Source organism: Globicephala melas, chromosome 10, assembly GCF_963455315.2.
Source record: "Globicephala melas chromosome 10, mGloMel1.2, whole genome shotgun sequence".
NCBI classification, from domain to species: domain Eukaryota; kingdom Metazoa; phylum Chordata; class Mammalia; order Artiodactyla; family Delphinidae; genus Globicephala; species Globicephala melas.
In genome coordinates this window covers 9674173-9693046 of record NC_083323.1, presented here as the reverse complement: position 1 = coordinate 9693046, position 18874 = coordinate 9674173, and the positions used below count along the sequence as shown (strand labels likewise).

The 18874-nt window shown below is 39.3% G+C and overlaps 1 protein-coding gene and 1 non-coding gene across 2 annotated transcripts in view; one reads left to right on the top strand and one right to left on the bottom strand.

Moving 5' to 3' along the window:
• DMC1 (DNA meiotic recombinase 1) overlaps window positions 1–18874 on the bottom strand; it is a 38187-nt gene that overhangs the window by 2041 nt on the left and 17272 nt on the right. The window contains exons 9-13 of the mRNA XM_030855960.2: window positions 18668–18759; window positions 18179–18252; window positions 17932–18046; window positions 17060–17120; window positions 5235–5351 (exon numbers count right to left, since the gene is read on the bottom strand). Of these exons, the coding sequence (XP_030711820.1) occupies window positions 5235–5351; window positions 17060–17120; window positions 17932–18046; window positions 18179–18252; window positions 18668–18759 (459 nt within the window). The remainder of the gene's footprint in view (window positions 1–5234; window positions 5352–17059; window positions 17121–17931; window positions 18047–18178; window positions 18253–18667; window positions 18760–18874) is intronic.
• On the top strand, window positions 6760–6911 carry LOC115853121 (small nucleolar RNA SNORA79). Its single transcript, XR_004039434.1, has one exon. It is a non-coding gene; the product is annotated as a small nucleolar RNA SNORA79 (small nucleolar RNA).

Here is an 18874-nt window from a genome sequence, read left to right as displayed (position 1 = left end):
ATGAGAGAAAGAGCCTACTGCTACTTTGTGCTGTTATTATATTCAGGTTATGGTGACTGTACGGTAATATTAATAGCTTCCATTTATTAAGTATTTACTATTATGTGTCAGTCTCCCTTTTATTATTTCATTTAAACTTTATGATTACTCTGTTGGGTATGTATTATTATCCACATTTTATAGATGAGAAGACTGAGGTTCAGAGAAGTAATTTGATCAAGTTCACAGTGCTGGGAATTGAAGATGCCAGGATTAGAGACTAAGGTATTTGATTCCAAAGCTCATGATCTTAATCAGTAGGCTATATTGTCAAGCAAAATTGGTTTTTGTTTTTTCATTTTGTTTGTTTGGTTGTTTTGTTTTGTTTGGAGGGTGCAGATTAGCTAGTATACTTTGAGCACACCATGGGTAAGGTTACTTCCCTTAAGAAAGAGCAGAGGAATCTCCCTGGAGGATAGAACATGAGCTATAGATAAAGTAGGTCTTGCTAGACTGAAGTTGGAGTTGAAGAATAAGAAGGCGTGAGTGGAATTAGAAAATAACTTTTTGACTTTGATGGAAAATAGTCAGTCACTTAAAAATGGCAGGAAGACAAGGAGTTGAGAAAGAGGGAAGCCAAGCAAAGTATCTGCTAAGTTGAACCAGGGATTTTTGCTTGTTTGTTTGTTTTGGTTTTGAAACAGAATAAAAAACAATGACTTTAGAAACTTGACCATTTGTATGCCTTTTCATTTTTTGTAATTGTTTAAAATTTGATTTTCCTTTGAATTCAGTAGAGTTTTAATGTTCACTGATCTCAGATATGCTAAGTAGAATAAAATAAATGGGGTTTTTATTCACTCAAAGTTTTAAAGAGAGAAAATATACACTTGAGGGCCAGTTATAGTTACTTACAGAAGCAGTAACTATAGGCTATTCAAGGAAAAAGGCTAGGTTCCCTTTTGTAGTCACTCCTGTATTCCTGGGAATTATGAGAACCCTTTTCTGCTCAATTCTTGGGGAATTCTGTTTTAACAAGAAATGTCTTTCTCTTACATCTGTATAAGGTAGTAGTTGAAGCCATGGGAGTAGCTATAGCAGACTAGCTATTACTACCCTGAATAGATAATCCTTAATAAACTAAGAAATAGTGTAGTGGTTAAAAGTGTAGACCCTAGATTCAGACAGTATAGATTCTAATCCTGGTTCCATTACTTATTGGTTTTGTGATGTGGGGCAAGTCCATTCACCTACTCATTAAGAAAATATTTACTGGGACTTCCCTGGTGGCGCAGTGGTTAAGACTCTGCCTGCCAATGCAGGGGAGTGTTTGAACCCTGGTCCAGGAAGATCCCACATGCCGAGGAGCAACTAAGCCTGTGCGCCCCAACTACTGAGCCTGTGCTCTAGAGCCCGCACGCCACAACTACTGAAGCCCGTGCACTCTAGGACCTGCATGCCACAAATACTGAGCCCACGTGCTGCAACTACTGAAGCTTGTGTGCCTAGAACCCATGCTCTGCAACAAGAGAAGCCAGCGCAATGAAGCCGTTGCAATGCACATCGCGACGAAGAGTAGCCCCTGCTTGCTGCAACTAGAGAAAGCCCGCGTGCAGCAACAAAGACCCAATGCAGCCAAAAATTGAAAAAAAAGAAAAAAGAAAAAAAATTTACTGAGCACTTCCTATATCCCTGTTGTAGGCACTTGAGATCCGTATGTGAAAAAAATAGACAAAGATCTCTGGCCTTGTGGAACTTATATTTTGGGGAAGGACAGACAGACAATAAATAATGGACATAATAAATAAATAAATATGTGATATGTTAGAAAATAAGTGTTACAGGGAAAGAAAAAAATAGAGCTGGATAAGGGAGATTGGAAGTATGGAAACTGGGACAAGGCTAGCTGCAATTTTAAATAGGGAGATCAAGATAGGCATTTTGTTGAGAAGGTAACATTTGATCAAAGACTTGAAGGAGCTGAGGGAGAGAGCCAGAGAGAGGGCTATGTAGGGGAAGCTTATTCCAGGCAGGGAGAGCAATAATCACAGAGGCGAGGCCCTAAGGGAGGAGTGTGACTGGCATGTTTCTGGAATATCAAGGTGCCCACTGAAGTTGAAGCATGGTGAGCAAGGGGGAAAACAGGAGGAATAAGAATAGGGCCATTCATGTAGTGCTCTGTAAACCAGTGTAGAGACATGGGCTTTTATTCTGAGTTAAGATGGGGAGTCATAGGAGTGTTTTGTTTTGTTTTGTTTTGTTTTGTTTTGTTTTGTTTTGCGGTACGCGGGCCTCTCACTGTCATGGCCTCTCCCGTTGCGGAGCACAGGCTCCGGACACGCAGGCTCAGCGGCCATGGCTCACGGGCCTAGCCGCTCTGCGGCATGTGGGATCTTCCCGGACCGGGGCACGAACCCGTGTCCCCTGCATCTGCACGCGGACTCTCAACCACTGCGCCACCAGGGAAGCCCCATAGGAGTGTTTTAAAGAGAGGATAGATATGCTCTGACTTGGTGTTACAAAGGATCATTCTGGCTTCTGTGTTTAAAATAGACTGTAGAGGGGCAGTGGTTACCTAACTACTTGGGGCCTTGGTTTCCTCATGTGTAAATGGGGATAATAATCTCTATCTCTTAAGGCTGTCCTTAAAAACAATGAAAAAGTAAATAAATAAAGCACTTGGCACAGGCCTAGCACATAGTAGCCACTCAGTAAGTGTTAGCTATCATTTATAGCATCATGATCTTCTCTACCAAAAATTTTTTCTAAAGTCAAGGAGAATTCTTTGTGAGAAATCTTTAGAGACCAGAAAGAAGGCAGTACAAGATGCACAGCAAATTAAGTTTTCACATTTTAAGTTCTGATCTAGTTTTGCTATTTTTATTCAGATTTATGAAAAGTTGACATGACTAACTTCTACGATAATTTTAATTATCCTTTGTTGAGACTGCAGAACCCTAGTGTTCTCTTAGGACTGTAAAAACTGCAGAGGTTATTTGTTCCTAAAAGTTTGGAGGACTTGATTAAATATACAAATGATTGAACATGTAGATGGAATTCATTCATTTATTAATTCAACAAATAGTTATTGAGCTCTTACTATGTGCCAAGGACCATGCTAGGTGCTGGGGACATTAGTGAACCAGACTCAGTCCCTGTAGTGAGGGAGATGTACATGTAATCAGATGATTACAATTCAGAGTGAAAAATGTTTCAGAAAGTTCTAAGCACAGCAATCTGTCCAAGATATAGACCAAGAAATTTTAGTAAAATTATGGAACAATCCTACTATCTACTTAATTCAACAAAGAACATTTGTAACAAATTTCTAGAGATTGCTGAAGCTCTACAAAGCATAGCACTTGCATATGTGTATCACAGTCTTCTACAGGGACTGATGATGAAAAGCAAAATGGTCTGAATAAAAACCAGATAGAGGGGGGAACTGATTATTTAATATTTTTCAATGACAATACATAGTAAGTACTGTGATTCATAGGCAAAACCAGATACAGAGCTCATCTGATTCCTTTTTGGCTGATTTTTCCTTCCCCAGGGTAAAGAGTTATTACAAATCTTTACCTTGTTGCCAGGATTGGCTAATCAGTCAGTCACAAATACATCTATTATGTCCGAGGAACTAAGAATACAGTGGTAAGCAAGAGAATAGTATTTCTGTCCTCAGCGTATTTACTGTCTAGTGGGGATGACATATGTTACATAAATCATTACTAATGGAATGTAAGCTCCATGAGGGCAGGGCCTTGTCTTTTTGTTTTGTTCACTGCTCTATCCCCAGAATCTAGAACAGCTGATATGTAATAGGTTTCTCTGTAAAAACTTATTAAGCTTGTAACTCTTTTTTTTGTACTGTTTGATTTTATTTATTTATTTTTTACCATGTACATCAATTATGTTGTCAAAGTTTATTCATATATTTGCATATGTATATATGTATATTATAATACTTGCATGTACATACATGTATATAAATGAGTGTATGTGTATATATGTACATCTACATATATGCATACACACACACACACACACATATATGACTCCTTTTGAATTTGGACAGAAAACCCCAATGGCTTCAGTTTCCACAGGAAAGCTGAAGTTGACATGACCTTCCAGAACATTCCAGCACCATCTTTGCAGGGGGAGACAGGAGAGGGGTAAGAAGTACTATGCAAGCCTTACAGGAAAAGCCACGTTATTGCTTTTTTAACAGTAAAACCACCAGCCTCCTTCCAAGCTGCATACTTGCAAATCTTGAAAAGTTCGAGAAAAATCTTTAGCCCCAGCCCCATGCCAGGCTCTAGTTTTGCAGTTTATCTCTAAGTGGCTGAAACATTAGCTTTCTCACTCTAAAGAATGTTTCCTTACTCTCTTGGTTTATCAGCTTCAAGGGCCTGAGGAGCTTTCTCGGGTCAGAGAGGGGCCTAGGTCTGCAAGAGCTGGAGCTAGAGGCCTGGAGCCCAGCAACCCTACCAGCTGGCCCAGCAGCACCCTATGTGTTGAAATCCAGCTCCAGCAGCACTCCCACCAGCCCCAGGTCTCTGAGACATGTGCTCAGAAAGTGACCAGGGGCCACCCCTTCCAGCTCAACCTTTCTAGACCCAGTCAAAGTCATGAATCCTGAGGAACAGCTGCAGGGAAGGTGGGGGTACCCTCCCCTGCCAACCCCTCAGATGGGCAAAAATGGGGGAGGTCCACAGAGAAGGGTCAGCAGCAACGCTCAGGAAGGGGTGGGTAATGCCTCCCCAATTCAAATCGCTTTAGGTTTGTTGCTGGTAAAATCTAAGCTTATAACTGTTAATTAAATAAGTAAAGTACTGTGAAAGAATAAAAGGTGTAATATAGAGTATTAGCTTAGAATGTAAGGGTCAGGGAAAGGTTCCTTGAGGAAGCAGTGTTTAAACTGAAACCTGAAAAAAAAACTGGCAGAAAGAAAGAAGAACATCCCTATCACATGCTGTACTTTTCCTCTATTTACCTCACTTCAATTGGAATCATTTCATTTTCTAGCTTCACTGTAAGATTGGAAAGGTCAGAGACCAAGTCAATTTGTCAACAAGATCTCCAAATCCCTAGAACCCAGTACACAGTAGGGACTTCTCAATGAATTGCATACTTTTTGAGAAGGAAATTCAAACATGTAGTGTCTGCCAGTGGAATAATTATAGCCTCTCAGGAGAGGCAATTCTATATAATATCATATGTGCAAGAATCTGATTAAGATAAGAAATATTTACCTGTCATAAATCTTGGCAATTCTCAGCTCTCCTCTTCCCTTTCGCAAGCTTATTCTTGTTGTTGAAGCATGAGCCAGAATGTGTCCCCCGATGGGTTTTTTGGGGTCTGCCTGAAAACTGAATTAATAAAACACCTTTTCAGGTTTCATCATATGGACTATATACAGTACTACCTGCAATTACAAGGCAACTTTTCTGTGGAGTATGGCAGGGGACAGAGTAGGTTTGCGTTCTAAACAAGCAGAGGCTTGTTCATAAACCAGGGAATGGGCTAGAGTTTGGAGCTGCTATGTACCCCATTGCCATCCAGTTCAGGCTTCTGAGATTCCTATGATAAATGGTTCATGTTTTGTTTGATTTTTTAAAAATAAAAAAACAAATAAAACACTACTCACTGTTTTAGGATAAATCTTGGGGTTAAGCAATTTTTCTTTACAAAATACAAAGATTGAATTTATTCATTCTTTCATGTATCAGAAGTATTTATTAATGGCTTACTGTGTGCCAACCACTATTCTAGTCTAATGAATAAGTAATATCCAACCCTCCCTCATGATGCTATGACATAAATGACAGCAGATTGAGAACCTCCTTCTTATTCATTAACTGTACATTGGAAACCTTCAGTGTTGTACTGGTTATGAATTTAAGGTGAGAAGAATCTCAGAAATATCTTTATTGCTGATGTCTAAAGTTTGTTCTTCTAAAATAGGATACAAAAAAGATAAGCTCTTACTATGATTTTATCAATTCAAAAATATATTATGATTGCAAGGTAGTTACAAATATTGACACTCTTGAGAGATATACTCACTAGGGGACTAACACTCACTTGGCAAGAAGTAAAAGGTTCTTAATAAACCTAATATAGTAAGCCCACCCTTCAAAAAAGCCTAGGTGCAAAAAGCCTCCGCAAAATACTAGCAAACCGAATCCAGCAACATATCAAAAGGATTATACACCATGACCAAGTAGTATTTATTCTAGGAATGCAAGAGTGGTTCAACATAGGAAAATCATCATTGTGATATACCGTATCAATAGAATGAAGGAGAAAACCACAAGATCATCTCCTTTGATGAAGAAGAAAATCTAGGCTTCAAAATCATCAACAAATGGAACTGAACTTAAACTAACAGGTTACACTTGATCAAAATAAATTTTGGTATAGCATAATAGCCTCAGCTTTGGGAGAATTCAGTTGCAAGTCAATTCAAATTCTGCTTGCTCCATGAAGTTCAGGATTCTGTTTACTGTAAGCATGAGGCTTGGTGTAGTGACGATGTGGCTGATTGACACGAGGCTAAAAGGATTGTAGGTTAATGGGGATATGAAGCTCTCTGGGAAAGGAGTCTGCTAATATAAACTGCTGCTTTTATTTTATTTTATTTTTTATTTATTTGGGCAACTCCTCACAGCACATGGGATCTTAGTTCCCTGACTGGGGATCGAAACCGCACCTCCTGTGTGGGAGTGCGGAGTCTTAACCACTGGACCTCCAGGGAAGTCCCAAACTGCTGCCTTTTGATGGCTGTTCATTTCACTGCTTAGAGTCTTAGGTGGTGGGATTTTAGTCCATCATATATCCAAGCTGACTTGTCTTCACTCAGGGCACCACGGGGATGGGTTTGTTGGCTGTCCGTTAGTGCCTTCTGAGTTTTGTGGAGTCAAACAATTGAAAAAAATAAAAAATAAACTGCTGCTTGATTAAATGGCTCACAGGTTAGGACCAGCTGGCTGGGGTTGGATAGGATTGATTGATTCAGCAAGTCCAACGTGAGAACAAGAACAGAGTTAGTTTTGGAGTGAACCACTATCAAGAGAGTAGCATCCAGGCAGGTGAGACTGACAGGAGTTAAGAAGTCAGAAGATAGGTTGCTTTACTCAGACAGCTGAAAGGGTAGTAAAGCAATGAAGCCCTTTCACTTGGATGGAATAGCTAGAGATGAATTGTCTCTATAACGCTTACAGATCAATGCCACTCTTTTTAATGGAATAACTCTAAACCTTCCAGGTTACCCTCCATTACAGGTGGTTCTTCAAGGTCTTAAAAGAATCCTATGTTCTACATAGATGGGCTGCTTGAGGGTCTGATGATATTCTCAGCTGGGCTGTGAACTCTGAACTTGCAAACACTGTATTTATGCTTCTTTAGTGCATTTTTCATGTCCTGCCTTTAGTGCTATTATTATTTACATATTTATTCCCCCTCAATTCCTCGCCTATTACCTATCACTAAGCTCCTTAAGGGCAGATGACATTGTATTCAGCTCTGTAGCAACCAGCCACACAGTGGGTGCTCAAAAATATTTTTTGTGCTTAAGACATAGAAGTTACAAAAATACCAAGGAGAATATTGGGCAATAGAAAGATAGGTGCCCCTACAGCAGGTAGACCAGTTAGAAACTGCTATGAAGAGGAGACAAGAAAGGAGAGTCGGGGTTCGCTAAATGGTCAGAGAGAAGTTTTAACAGCTATGTTAATGCTTCTCACAGATGGTCTCTCCATACTGCCTAGTAATTCTTCTATATGAGCATGGTTAACCTCACCTCCCCTTTACCAAACTTTCAGTAGTCTCCTTAAGTGCTCTTTTCTGTTCTTTTCCCTAACTTCGGATGACATTGCCTGCTTCTTCACAAAGAAAAGGAGGGCTCTCAGGAAAACAGTCCCTCAACTTCTGCTTCTTTTTGTCTGCTACCTACATACAGTCCTCCCTCGGTATCCACAGGGGGATCCGTTCCAAAACCCACCTCCCAACCATGGATACCAAAATTCACGAATACTCAAGTCCCTTATATAAAATGGTGAGGTATTTGCATGTAACCTACACACATCCTCCCATATACTTTATTTTTTTAATTAAAAAAAATTTTTTAGGGCTTCCCTGGTGGCGCAGTGGTTGGGGGTCCGCCTGCCGATGCAGGGGGCGCGGGTTCGTGCCCCGGTCCGGGAGGGTCCCGCGTGCTGCGGAGCGGCTGGGCCTGCGCGTCCGGAGCCTGTGCTCCGCAGCGGGAGAGGCCACGGCAGTAAGGGGCCCGCGTACCGAAAAAAAAAAAATTTTTTATTGGAGTATAGTTGATTTACAATATTGTGTCCTCCCATATAATTTAAATCATCTCTAGATTACTTATAATACCTAATACAATGTAAATGCTACACAAATAGTTGTAAATACAATTTAAGTTCTATGTAAATAGCTGCTAGAGCACAGCAAATTCAAATTTTGCTTTTTAGAACTTTCTGGATTTTTTTATTCTGATTATTTTTGATCCTAGGTTGGTTGAATTCATGGATGTGGAACCTATGGATACGAAGGGCTCACTGTACTTATCTACAGCTGTACTCATTCTTCCTCCTCAAACTTTTATTTTTTCTTATTTCAGCAAGTCCTCTTATACCTCAATGCCTTTATAAACTCAGTTATCTCTGAAGCAAAAGCCCCTTTCCTATTGTGTTTGCTCATTTAGCTCCTACTCACCCATCAAGTGTCATCCCTTCTTGAAAACCATGCCTGATACCCTGAAACAGAGTAGAGCCTACCTCCCCTGTCCTCTCATATCACTATTATATAACTCTATTAAAGCACACTACATTATAATTTTTAATTCATGGGTCTCATTCCCTAACTATACTCTAAATCCTTATTCATTTTAGTAACTCCAGTGCCTAGAAAAGTACCTATAATATAAAAGACACTCAATAACTCTTGTTGAATGGATACGGGAAGAGAAGAAAATTTGGGTTTCCTCCGAATTAGATCCTTTTAGACACAGATTTGTGATATATCTTCAAAGAAGCTGTAATTCAAGGAACTTTTAAAGCGTGTTCTGACAGAAAGGGAAATGTAAAAGGAGACAGGATTTCCCCCTAATTGAAGTAATCCTCCCCACCTCCACCCCCTTACGGATAATCTAAGGAAGAGCAGGAATCTAGGTTTTAGCTGTATGGCTATGTTTTTTTCTTAACAAAGTATTGTTTGTTATTACCAATGTGGTACCCTATGCACAGAATAGGTACTACTGCCTGTCATTGATTACTCCAGGTGAAGAGCCTGAGTGTTAAGAATGTCGTTTCCGGACTTCCCTGGTGGGGCAGTGGTTAAGAATCCGCCTGCCAATGCAGGGGACACAGGTTTGAGCCCTGGTCCGGGAAGATCCCACATGCCGCGGAGCAACTAAGACCGTGTGCCACAGCTACTGAGCCTGCACTCTAGAACCCACGAGCCACAACTACTGAGCCCACGTGCCACAACTACTGAGCCCACGTGCCACAGCTACTGAAGCCCGTGCACCTAGAGCCCATGCTCTGCAACAAGAGAAGCCACTGCAGTGAGAAGCCCACGCACCACAACGAGTAGCCCCCGCTCGCCGCAACTAGAGAAAGCCCTCACGCAGCAACGAAGACCCAACACAGCCAAAAATAAAAATAAATAAAATAAATTAAAAAAAAAAAGAATGTCGTTTCCAAAGGGAGATGATTTTGAATGAACTCAATGAGAAATAAATGATAAGATCGGCAAAAGTGCTAAGAAATCATATAGGAAAGATAATATGGGGAGAAAAAAGTCCTAAAAAGTGACTCATAATGTAAGAGGTTATACTTAATTAAAATAAATTGCAACATAGCATAACAGCCTTAGCTCTGGGAGAATATCAAGCCAATTCAAATTTTACTTGCTCCATCAAAATGTTCAGGATTCTGTGTAGAATTTCATGTAGAATTTATGGCTCTTGACTTTTCCTGTAGGTCACTAACACTTTGATAATTTAATAAAAGATATAGACTCTCCCCCAGAAAAATGCACATATGTACACATACAAAAATTTTCATAAATTTAGGAGATTCATGGTCCACCCCGCCCCCTGCCCCAGTGTGGTTGGCTATTAACAATAACATTCACAACCAAGATTTACTGAGTCCTTACTATGTGACAGACACTTCTAACTCATCTAATTATTTCCCTTTGCTTGGATTCCATATTTAGTAAATAGCTTTGGATTAAAATTTGGATTCCTATAGAGGTCTGCCTACAAGGAGAGAATGCCCTGGTCACAAGAACTTCAAATGTAGTTACATTTTTCTTTATCAGTAAACTGGCCCTCTGATCTTTCATTGAGTCTCATGAGTTTGATTAATGTGAGTCTGTCCCTGAGAAATGGATTTATGCTCAGTAGGATGACCACATCAAATCTCTGTCCATAAGGCTGAGGGCCCTGAACACTGGTCAACTCACCAGGGTAATGGATACATCCCTGCAAAGCGTCTCATATGACAGCATGCTAACCTTTCTCCAGGCACATACAGCCTCAATGTGCTAAGTGGTGTAAGAGCTTTAGAGTTAGACCTGGGTTCAAATTTTGGCTTATCAGCCAGCCATATGACCTCAGGAAAATTGTTAATCATTCTAAGAGTCTGTTTCTTCATTTTAAATGGAGGATAATAATTGTACCTAACTGGTATGGTAGTTGTAACAATAAAATGAAATAATTTAGGTAAGGCATTAACCCAGTGACTGCAATTATTATTATCTGCCTTCCTAATCCTGATTCCCTTATTATCTATGTTACCTTGGGCTGATTATTTACCTTTATGAATCTCAGTTTCTTTAACTGTAAAATGGGAACCAAAAAAACCCCTTACTTTTTAGGGCTGTTGTGAAGATTCAAGATATATTTAATCTAACTCATTGGGAGCCTACTACATGCCAGGAACTGTGCCAGGTCATCTATAAAGCATTAGATTTACCCTTTCAGTAATCATGGCACATAAGAGATACTCAATAAATGGTAACTATTATTATTTAACTAAGTGATTCAGTTAAAATCCTCTTTCAGTGACTTGTTAATCAAGAAACATTTCTTGGGCTTCCTTGGTGGCGCAGTGGTTGAAAGTCCACCTGCCGATGCAGGGGACACGGATTCGTGCCCCGGTCCGGGAAGATCCCACATGCCGCGGAGCGGCTCGGCCTGTGAGCCATGGCCGCTGAGCCTGCGTGTCCGGAGCCTGTGCTCCACAACGGGAGAGGCCACAACAGTGAGAGGCCCGCGTACCGCAAAAAAAAAGAAAGAAAGAAAGAAAGAAAGAAACATTTCTTCAAGTTTCTTTGAACTTCTTGAGTATTCTAGCAGTTATAAACAAGTCTTGAGGTAAAGTACAAGAAGGTGTAATAGCATTCCACATTCTTTTAGAGGGCTTTAATTTACTTCTATTTCTGACCAAGTAAAAACGGCTTCAGAAAACCACCCACATGCCTCCTTTAGCCTACTCTCTTATTTCCCCTTTTTTTATATTATCTTCTCTTCTTTCCTCCTTTTCTCAGGGGATGGGGGAGTATGATGAGAAGGAGGAAGAGATGGGAGTGGATATTAGGAATAAAGAGGGGCCAAGAAAGATTGTTTCATTTATCCCCCTCTGGTTGAACAGGATACAGCCTGTTATGTTGTTTACAGTAAGACCCAGAACCTCCTGACCTTCCAACTGCAAATTAGGGTGCAGGGAGTATAGGATTATGGTGATGGTAGGGCAGGTGATATTTTTCTGGGAGTGAGATAGGAAGAATAGCACAGTGAGACTAAAAGAGCATCAGCTTTGAAGTCAAAGAAACCTGGGTTCAAAATCTGACTCCTGTTTTTTAACTGTATGATTGAGCAGCTAGGCACTCTGAGCCTCTGTTTCCTCCTTTATATATTAGGAATAATAATAGTGTCTACCTCAAATACTGGTTGGAGTGGAGGCCTTGAGGGGTCTGGTAAGGGCAAACTTGAGGGACAATTGGTACTCCTGGTACTTTTGACTTGCTAAGGGTTAAGCTTAAAGATGGAATTTTTGAGAAGGGGTCCATTGAGAGAAAGACTGGGTGAACCATGTCCAAGAGAGAGGAGGATGTTTTGAGATTAGAGGAAGATAGAGAATTTTGGTGAAAAAGAAGAGATGGTTAAAAAAAAAAAAAGGAGTATGTTTAAAAAGTTTTGTTAAATAACCCCACCCCCCATTTCCTCCCAAAATATGCAGAAAAATCTACATTTTTCAAATTTTTGAAGATAGAATTCGGCAGGGGGTTGTTGGGGGGTTGGGGAGAGATATAGCAATATACTGAGACTGGCTTCATAGAACAGGGAGGTCTAGGAGGCTGAGTTATGTTGGGGTGATATGAGAATTATATAAGATGATACATGAAAGCACTTGGCACATGCTAAGCAACCAATAAATATAAGTGCTCTTAATTTTGAGGGAGAGGAAAGTAAAATTCAAATAATTTAAATGTTGCACAAGGTCACAATGCTAATGACTTTGGTTTAATGCTTTTTCTCTAACCGTATTGCCTCTCTTTTTTTTAATTAATTAATTAATTTATTTATTTATTTTTGGCTGCATTGGGTCTTCGTTGCTGTGCAGGGGCTTTCTCTAGTTGCAGTGAGCGGGGGCTACTCTTCGTTACGGTGCAGAGACTTCTCATTGCGGTGGCTTCTCTTGTGGAGCACGGCCTCTAGGCACGCGGGCTTCAGTAGTTGTGGCTCATGGGCTCTAGAGCGCAGGCTCAGTAGTTGTGGCACACGGGCTTAGTTGCTCCGTGGCATGTGGGATCTTCCCAGACCAGGGCTCGAACCCGTGTCCCCTGCATTGGCAGGCAGATTCTTAACCACTGCGCCACCAGGGAAGTCCCGATATTGCCTCTTAATTTATACTAATGATGTAGAATCAGTAAGTGGCATCCTTAAAGAATAAACTGCACATTTACAAGACTGCAAATGTTCTAAGATGACTTTTAGGGAAACAAATACACAAGTGAAGTCGGGGGCAACATCATGGTCTTATTTGTTGCTTATCTTATTTTTGCTGTGGTATGGAGCTTTACAGGCTGATACTTTGACTTTATCTCCAGGCCTTCATCAACTGGCTCATTCTAGTTCTAAAATCTGTATCTGTAAGCCTCATCTAGGAGTTACTGCTCTGGTGTATCATATGGAAGCTCCTCGCCTCTATAATTTTGTTCCTTTTTAATACGATGTGCCATCAAGTATAATGCAGGGATGGAAGCCTCAATTATTGTCAGTGTACTTGGGTACTCATACCAATTACAGTGATATTTCTCTGCCAGGCTCCAGGGGAGTTGCAGCTTGGAGTTCCTTAACACTGAGAAACAAAGATATTTCCTTTATGGGAAGTATTCTAATAGCATTTGAAATCCTTTAGTTTAAAACTGTCCTGTTTTCTTTTTTAATTTAGCTGTGGCAATATATGTGCTTTACAGCACATGCATTTAATTTGTATTGTTATGATGTACTTTAGAATATACTAATTATAGTGAAATTTGTTTCCATATAACTTGGCTAGGTGGAGGAGATGCTGTTTCAAAGCAGATTCACCCAGCAAAAATACTAGTCTTTGTTACCTTCTTCGGCTCTTTTCTTAGCTTATTTCATTATAAATCTCCTCCCCTCTTTGAACTTCTGCAATTATTTCCTTTCTGTCATTTCTCTATTTTTCTCCTATTGGAGTCAATTCAAAATGGTTTTAAGCTTTTTGAAACTTTCTACAAATATAAGAAAAAGAACCCTATCTGACCTAATTTCCACAGACTTCCTTTGTCTTCTAACTCTAGGTCGATAGTTTTGGCCTCTTCAATGTTCCCTCCCTACACCTGAAGAAAGAACATTGCTCTTTAACTTGTACTGTTTTATTTGAATGCAACCCACTTCCTCCCTCTGAGCCAATGAGTCATTTTCTCTTTTTAAAGCGAGCCTTAAAAATCTCCCATTTCTCTTCAGTTTAAAATTATTCTCTTTGTGAAGTACTTTATGTCCTGTATATGAAAGATACCCTATAAAACAGAGAATATTGCCTTAACCCCTCAAGGACTACAGACAATGCATGACCAACCAAGACTTTAAAATTTTGAGTTAAATGGACATCATTTATTTTTTTCCTAATGGAGGCAAGGCACATAGTCTCTGTTGTTCACTAGTGAATTCCTAGAACCTTGATATATAGTAGATTTTCAATAAATATATACTGAATGAATAAATGATTGATTTCCCCCTCCTCAATCTTTTTAACTTGCTTGGACTTCCCTGGTGATCCAGTGGTTAAGACTCTGTACTTCCACTGAGGGGGCATGGGTTCGATCCCTGGTAGGGGAGATAAGATCCTGCATGCCGCATGGTGCGGCCAATAAAACTCAAAAAACAAACAAACAAAAAGATCTTGCTTAAAACCTTTCATGTAATTAATACTTTTCACATTGGAATCTCCTGTAATTAAGTAGAAAATATCATAAAAGCATATTGAAAAGTGAGAGCTATAGCAAACTGCAGAAGATGCAGCAATACTCTTAGCGTTTAGTTTAGAAAATGCCTAAAGAGAGATACATTCATTTCAGCACAATTTACATAATTTAGAATATCATATCAAATATCTTCTAATATATATGTCAATGACTGATTTATCTGCTACCAAATGATGTACTGACTCAGTTTTAAAGTAACAGAACTTTGTACTGCAACCATCAGAGTGATGATTTAAGCAAAAATCTGCAATGGATATTATTAAATCCACTGGGTGCAAAACATGATATTTACACAAGTCTCAAAGTATCACCTCACAAATTACTTATTAATTACAAACAGGAGAAGGTCTTTTACAATGGAGAAATCTTGTGAACACCATCTTAATCACATGATCAGACTTATCACTAATAAAGGGACAAACTGCCTCCTGATGTGATATATGGAAAAGGTCATAACATTACTTATATATTAGTAGTTTTCCTGCCAAAAGTGTTTAACATTTTAAATAATGAGAAAAAAATCAACTCCAAATTGAGAAACATTCTGAAAAACAGTTGGCCTGTGCGCTTCAAAAATGTCACTCACTCCCAATACAGGGGGCATGGGTTCAATCCCTGGTTGGCGAACTAAGATCCCGCATGCTGCACAGCGCCACCAAAAAAGAAAGTCAGTGTCACAAAAATCTAACGAAGGTTGAGGAACTGTTTTGGTTAAAGGAAACTAAAGAGACATGACAAGTACATGGGATGCATGATCCTTAACTGATCCTGAATCAAAAACAAAACAAGAAACCCCCCAAACTACAAAGGATATTATTGGAACAATTGGAGACACTTGAATATAACTGTGTATTGGATAAATAGTACACCAATGTTAAATTCCCTGACTGTGCTAATTATGTTGTAGTTATGTAGAAGAATGTTCTTGTTCTTAGAAGAGATATGCTGAAGTACTAAGAAGTGATGTGTCATGATGTCTGCAAATAATTCTCACTGGTTCGGAGAAAACAACTCTCAAAAGGTTCACAAAACATATACACTTTTACATATATGAGCACGTGTGTGTATGTAGCATACAGAGAGATTTTACATACACACGCACACACACAAACACATAGAGGGAAAAAATGTGGCAAAATGTTAACAACTGATGAAAATAGGCAAATGATATTTGTGGATTCATTATGCTAGTCTTGGAACTTTTCTCTGGCTAAAAATTATTATAAATAAGAAGTTGCTGAAAAGACCTTTAAAAAAGCAGTACAGGGCCTTCCCTGGTGGCACAGTGGTTGAGAGTCCGCCTGCCAATGCAGGGGACACGGGTTCGTGCCCCGGTCCGGGAAGATCCCACATGCCGCGGAGCGGCTGGGCCCGTGAGCCATGGCCACTGAGCCTCTGCGTCCGGAGCCTGTGCTCCGCAACGGGAGAGGCCACAACAGTGAGAGGCCCACATACTGTAAAAAAAAAAAAAAAAAAAAAAAAGCAGTACATAGATTCAGGGCTATTTTGACTGCTTACTCAGATACATAATGCTCAAAACTCGATGGTGGCAACTGAACTTTCTTTGAATTTTCTGTTTTTTTTTTAAAAAAATATTTATTTATTTATTTGGCTGCGCCGGGTCTTAGTTGTGGCATACAGGATCTAGTTCCCTGACCAGGGATCGAACCTGGGCCCACTGCATTAGGCGACAGAGCCTCTACCACTGGACCACGAGGGAAGTCCTTATTCGAACTTTCTGTTTCACTATACTACTTTAACTCTCCTTGTCTTTCTTTCTTTTTTTTATTAAATTTAATTTTATTTATTTTTTTATACAGCAGGTTCTTATTAGTTATTCATTTTATACATATGTCAATCCCAATCTCCCAATTCATCACACCACCATCTCCTTGTCTTTCTATTCACTGCCATCTTTCAAGCAGAGCCATCAATATGTATGTTATGTGCACAACTATTTCAACAAATTCTGAATATGCCTAGTGTGGAGTGAAATTCTGTTTCTTCAAACAGGAGACTTCTCTCATAGCAAGTCTCTTATAAATATATAAGAGACCCATAAATATATCTCATGTATATCCTGTAAATATAAATATATTTATATAATAATAAATATATAAATTAAATATATATCTCATGTGTATCCTGTAGAGAGCCTGCTTTTTTTGTTTGTAGGCTAACAGCTTATCAGTGCATTAGAAACCATTCATGTATCTGGAATATACATTTTTATTTCCCTAAGATCTTTTTCTTATTGTCCTCCAATATCCTTTTAGTCCTAGACAAAAAGGATCCCAAAGTATCTCTGAAAATAGTTAAACTATTGCTTTGTTTTATCAAAAAACTAGAGAAGAATAGATCTGGATAACAAATAAATGATATTTGCAATTATGAAGTAATATGCACTGTGCAAAAAGTGATTTGTGACATGTCTGTGTCCACATCAAGGCTGATGCTTTTTGAATTATTTCCTATTCTACACTCTAACCCTTTTGATATTAACTTTTGTGAAATACAAAAGCAGAATATTAGGGCTTACGTCATAGTCGCTCCTGGGTCAGCAGTCATTTGATTGGTCACAAACACAGCCACATTATATTCTGCATCAAGAAATAAAATTAAGAAACTAAGAGAATGACAATGTGAATATTAAAAGTTCATTGCTTAGATTTCAGAGTTTAGAAATATTGTGCCATGAATTTATTTGATGAACAAGATTACATTCCTGTTTTTTCATTGATATCATAAATTAAAGTTATTATTGTTATCTTATTTAGGTACCTTATTGTATTAGAATCAGTATTTTTGGTTTAAAAAAAGAGTTGTATTCCCATGAAGGAAATTTTATTTTTAATAAATGGATTGCCTCCTGACATTATTCTGAGCTTCTCTGAAAAACCTACTTAGCAAACAGTCACAGGTGCTATTTTGATATCACCATTTATTTTAAAAATCTACCTTCTGAGGGACTTTCCTGGTGGCACAGTGGTTAAGAATCCGCCTGCCAAGGCAGGGGACACGGGTTCAAGCCCTCGTCCAGGAAGATCCCACATGCTGCAGAGCAACTAAGCCCGTGTGCCACAACTACTAAGTCTGCGCTCTAGAGCCCGCGAGCCACAACTACTGAGCCCATGTGCCACAACTACTGAAGCCCGCATGCCTAGAGCCCGTGCTCCGCAACCAGAGAAGCCGCTGCAGTGAGAAGCCTGCATAGCGCAACAAAGAGTAGCCCCTGCTCACCGCACCTAGAGAAAGCCCGCGCACAGCAGTGAACACCCAATGCAGCCAAAAAAAAAAAAAAAAAGAGTAACCCCTGTTCGCTGCAACTAGAGAAAGCCTGCGCACAGCAATGGAGCCAAAAATAAATAAATAAATAAATTTATTTTTAAAAAATTAAGGAAAAAAATCTACCTTCTGAGATTTTTTGGAGTCGTGACAACATCTGGGCCAGTTTTTGCTGCCGTTCAGCCAACTCCCCACGACCACTGAAATCCACTCGGAAAAGTGCCATTATTGAATCAATGATCTGTGTAGGATTAATGTAAAAATAAATAATGCATTTGGAAATGGAAGGAAGAAGTTAATTTGAATTGGAATCAATAGAAGAAAGATAATATGCTAAATAGCTCTAGACTGAGCAATATTTAGAAGCTCGTACCAACAGTTTGAAGATGCCAGCTTCTTCATGGAACTTTGCTGCTACATAATCAAGTAGCTCCATCTGATGTTCACCTGATGGGAAATGCAGTGGGAAAGTGTTATAAAAACTAGAAGCAGCAGAGGCTAAGATCATGTATGTTCTTGGGAGTCAGGCAAAAGAGAGTCCTTGAAGGATTTTCTTAATTATTTATGACTTTATTAAATATGATTTCATATTCTGCCTTAGCATACATACCAAATGCTACCTTATCCAAAAAGAATGTTACTCTCCATTTCAAAGACAAAGAATAAGAAATAATTTGAGAGCATTTCAATGTCTAAGGACTTACCAGATGATAAAATTTGTGGACTGACTAAATAAATTTGGAGAAAGGTAAAATATGAAGAGAAAAGGATAGTGTCAAAATGTTGTAAGCATCACTCAAATAATAAATCAGTGCTGCCAACCTTAAAACAGCCTAAGCATCCAATTGCATGGGGCTCTTACTAGTATATGCACGTGCATAAAGTACATTGTCCAGGACTGCATCATGGTCTACGCTGAAGCGATCAGCAATGTCCCGAAGGCGATCTGGACGGCTGGAGTATGCCAGGATTAAGGATTCAATAAATCAATTCCAAAAAGTTTAGACAACAACTACAAAAAATAATACTGTAAGCAAGTGTATCAAAGAGAGGCAAAACACTGTACCTG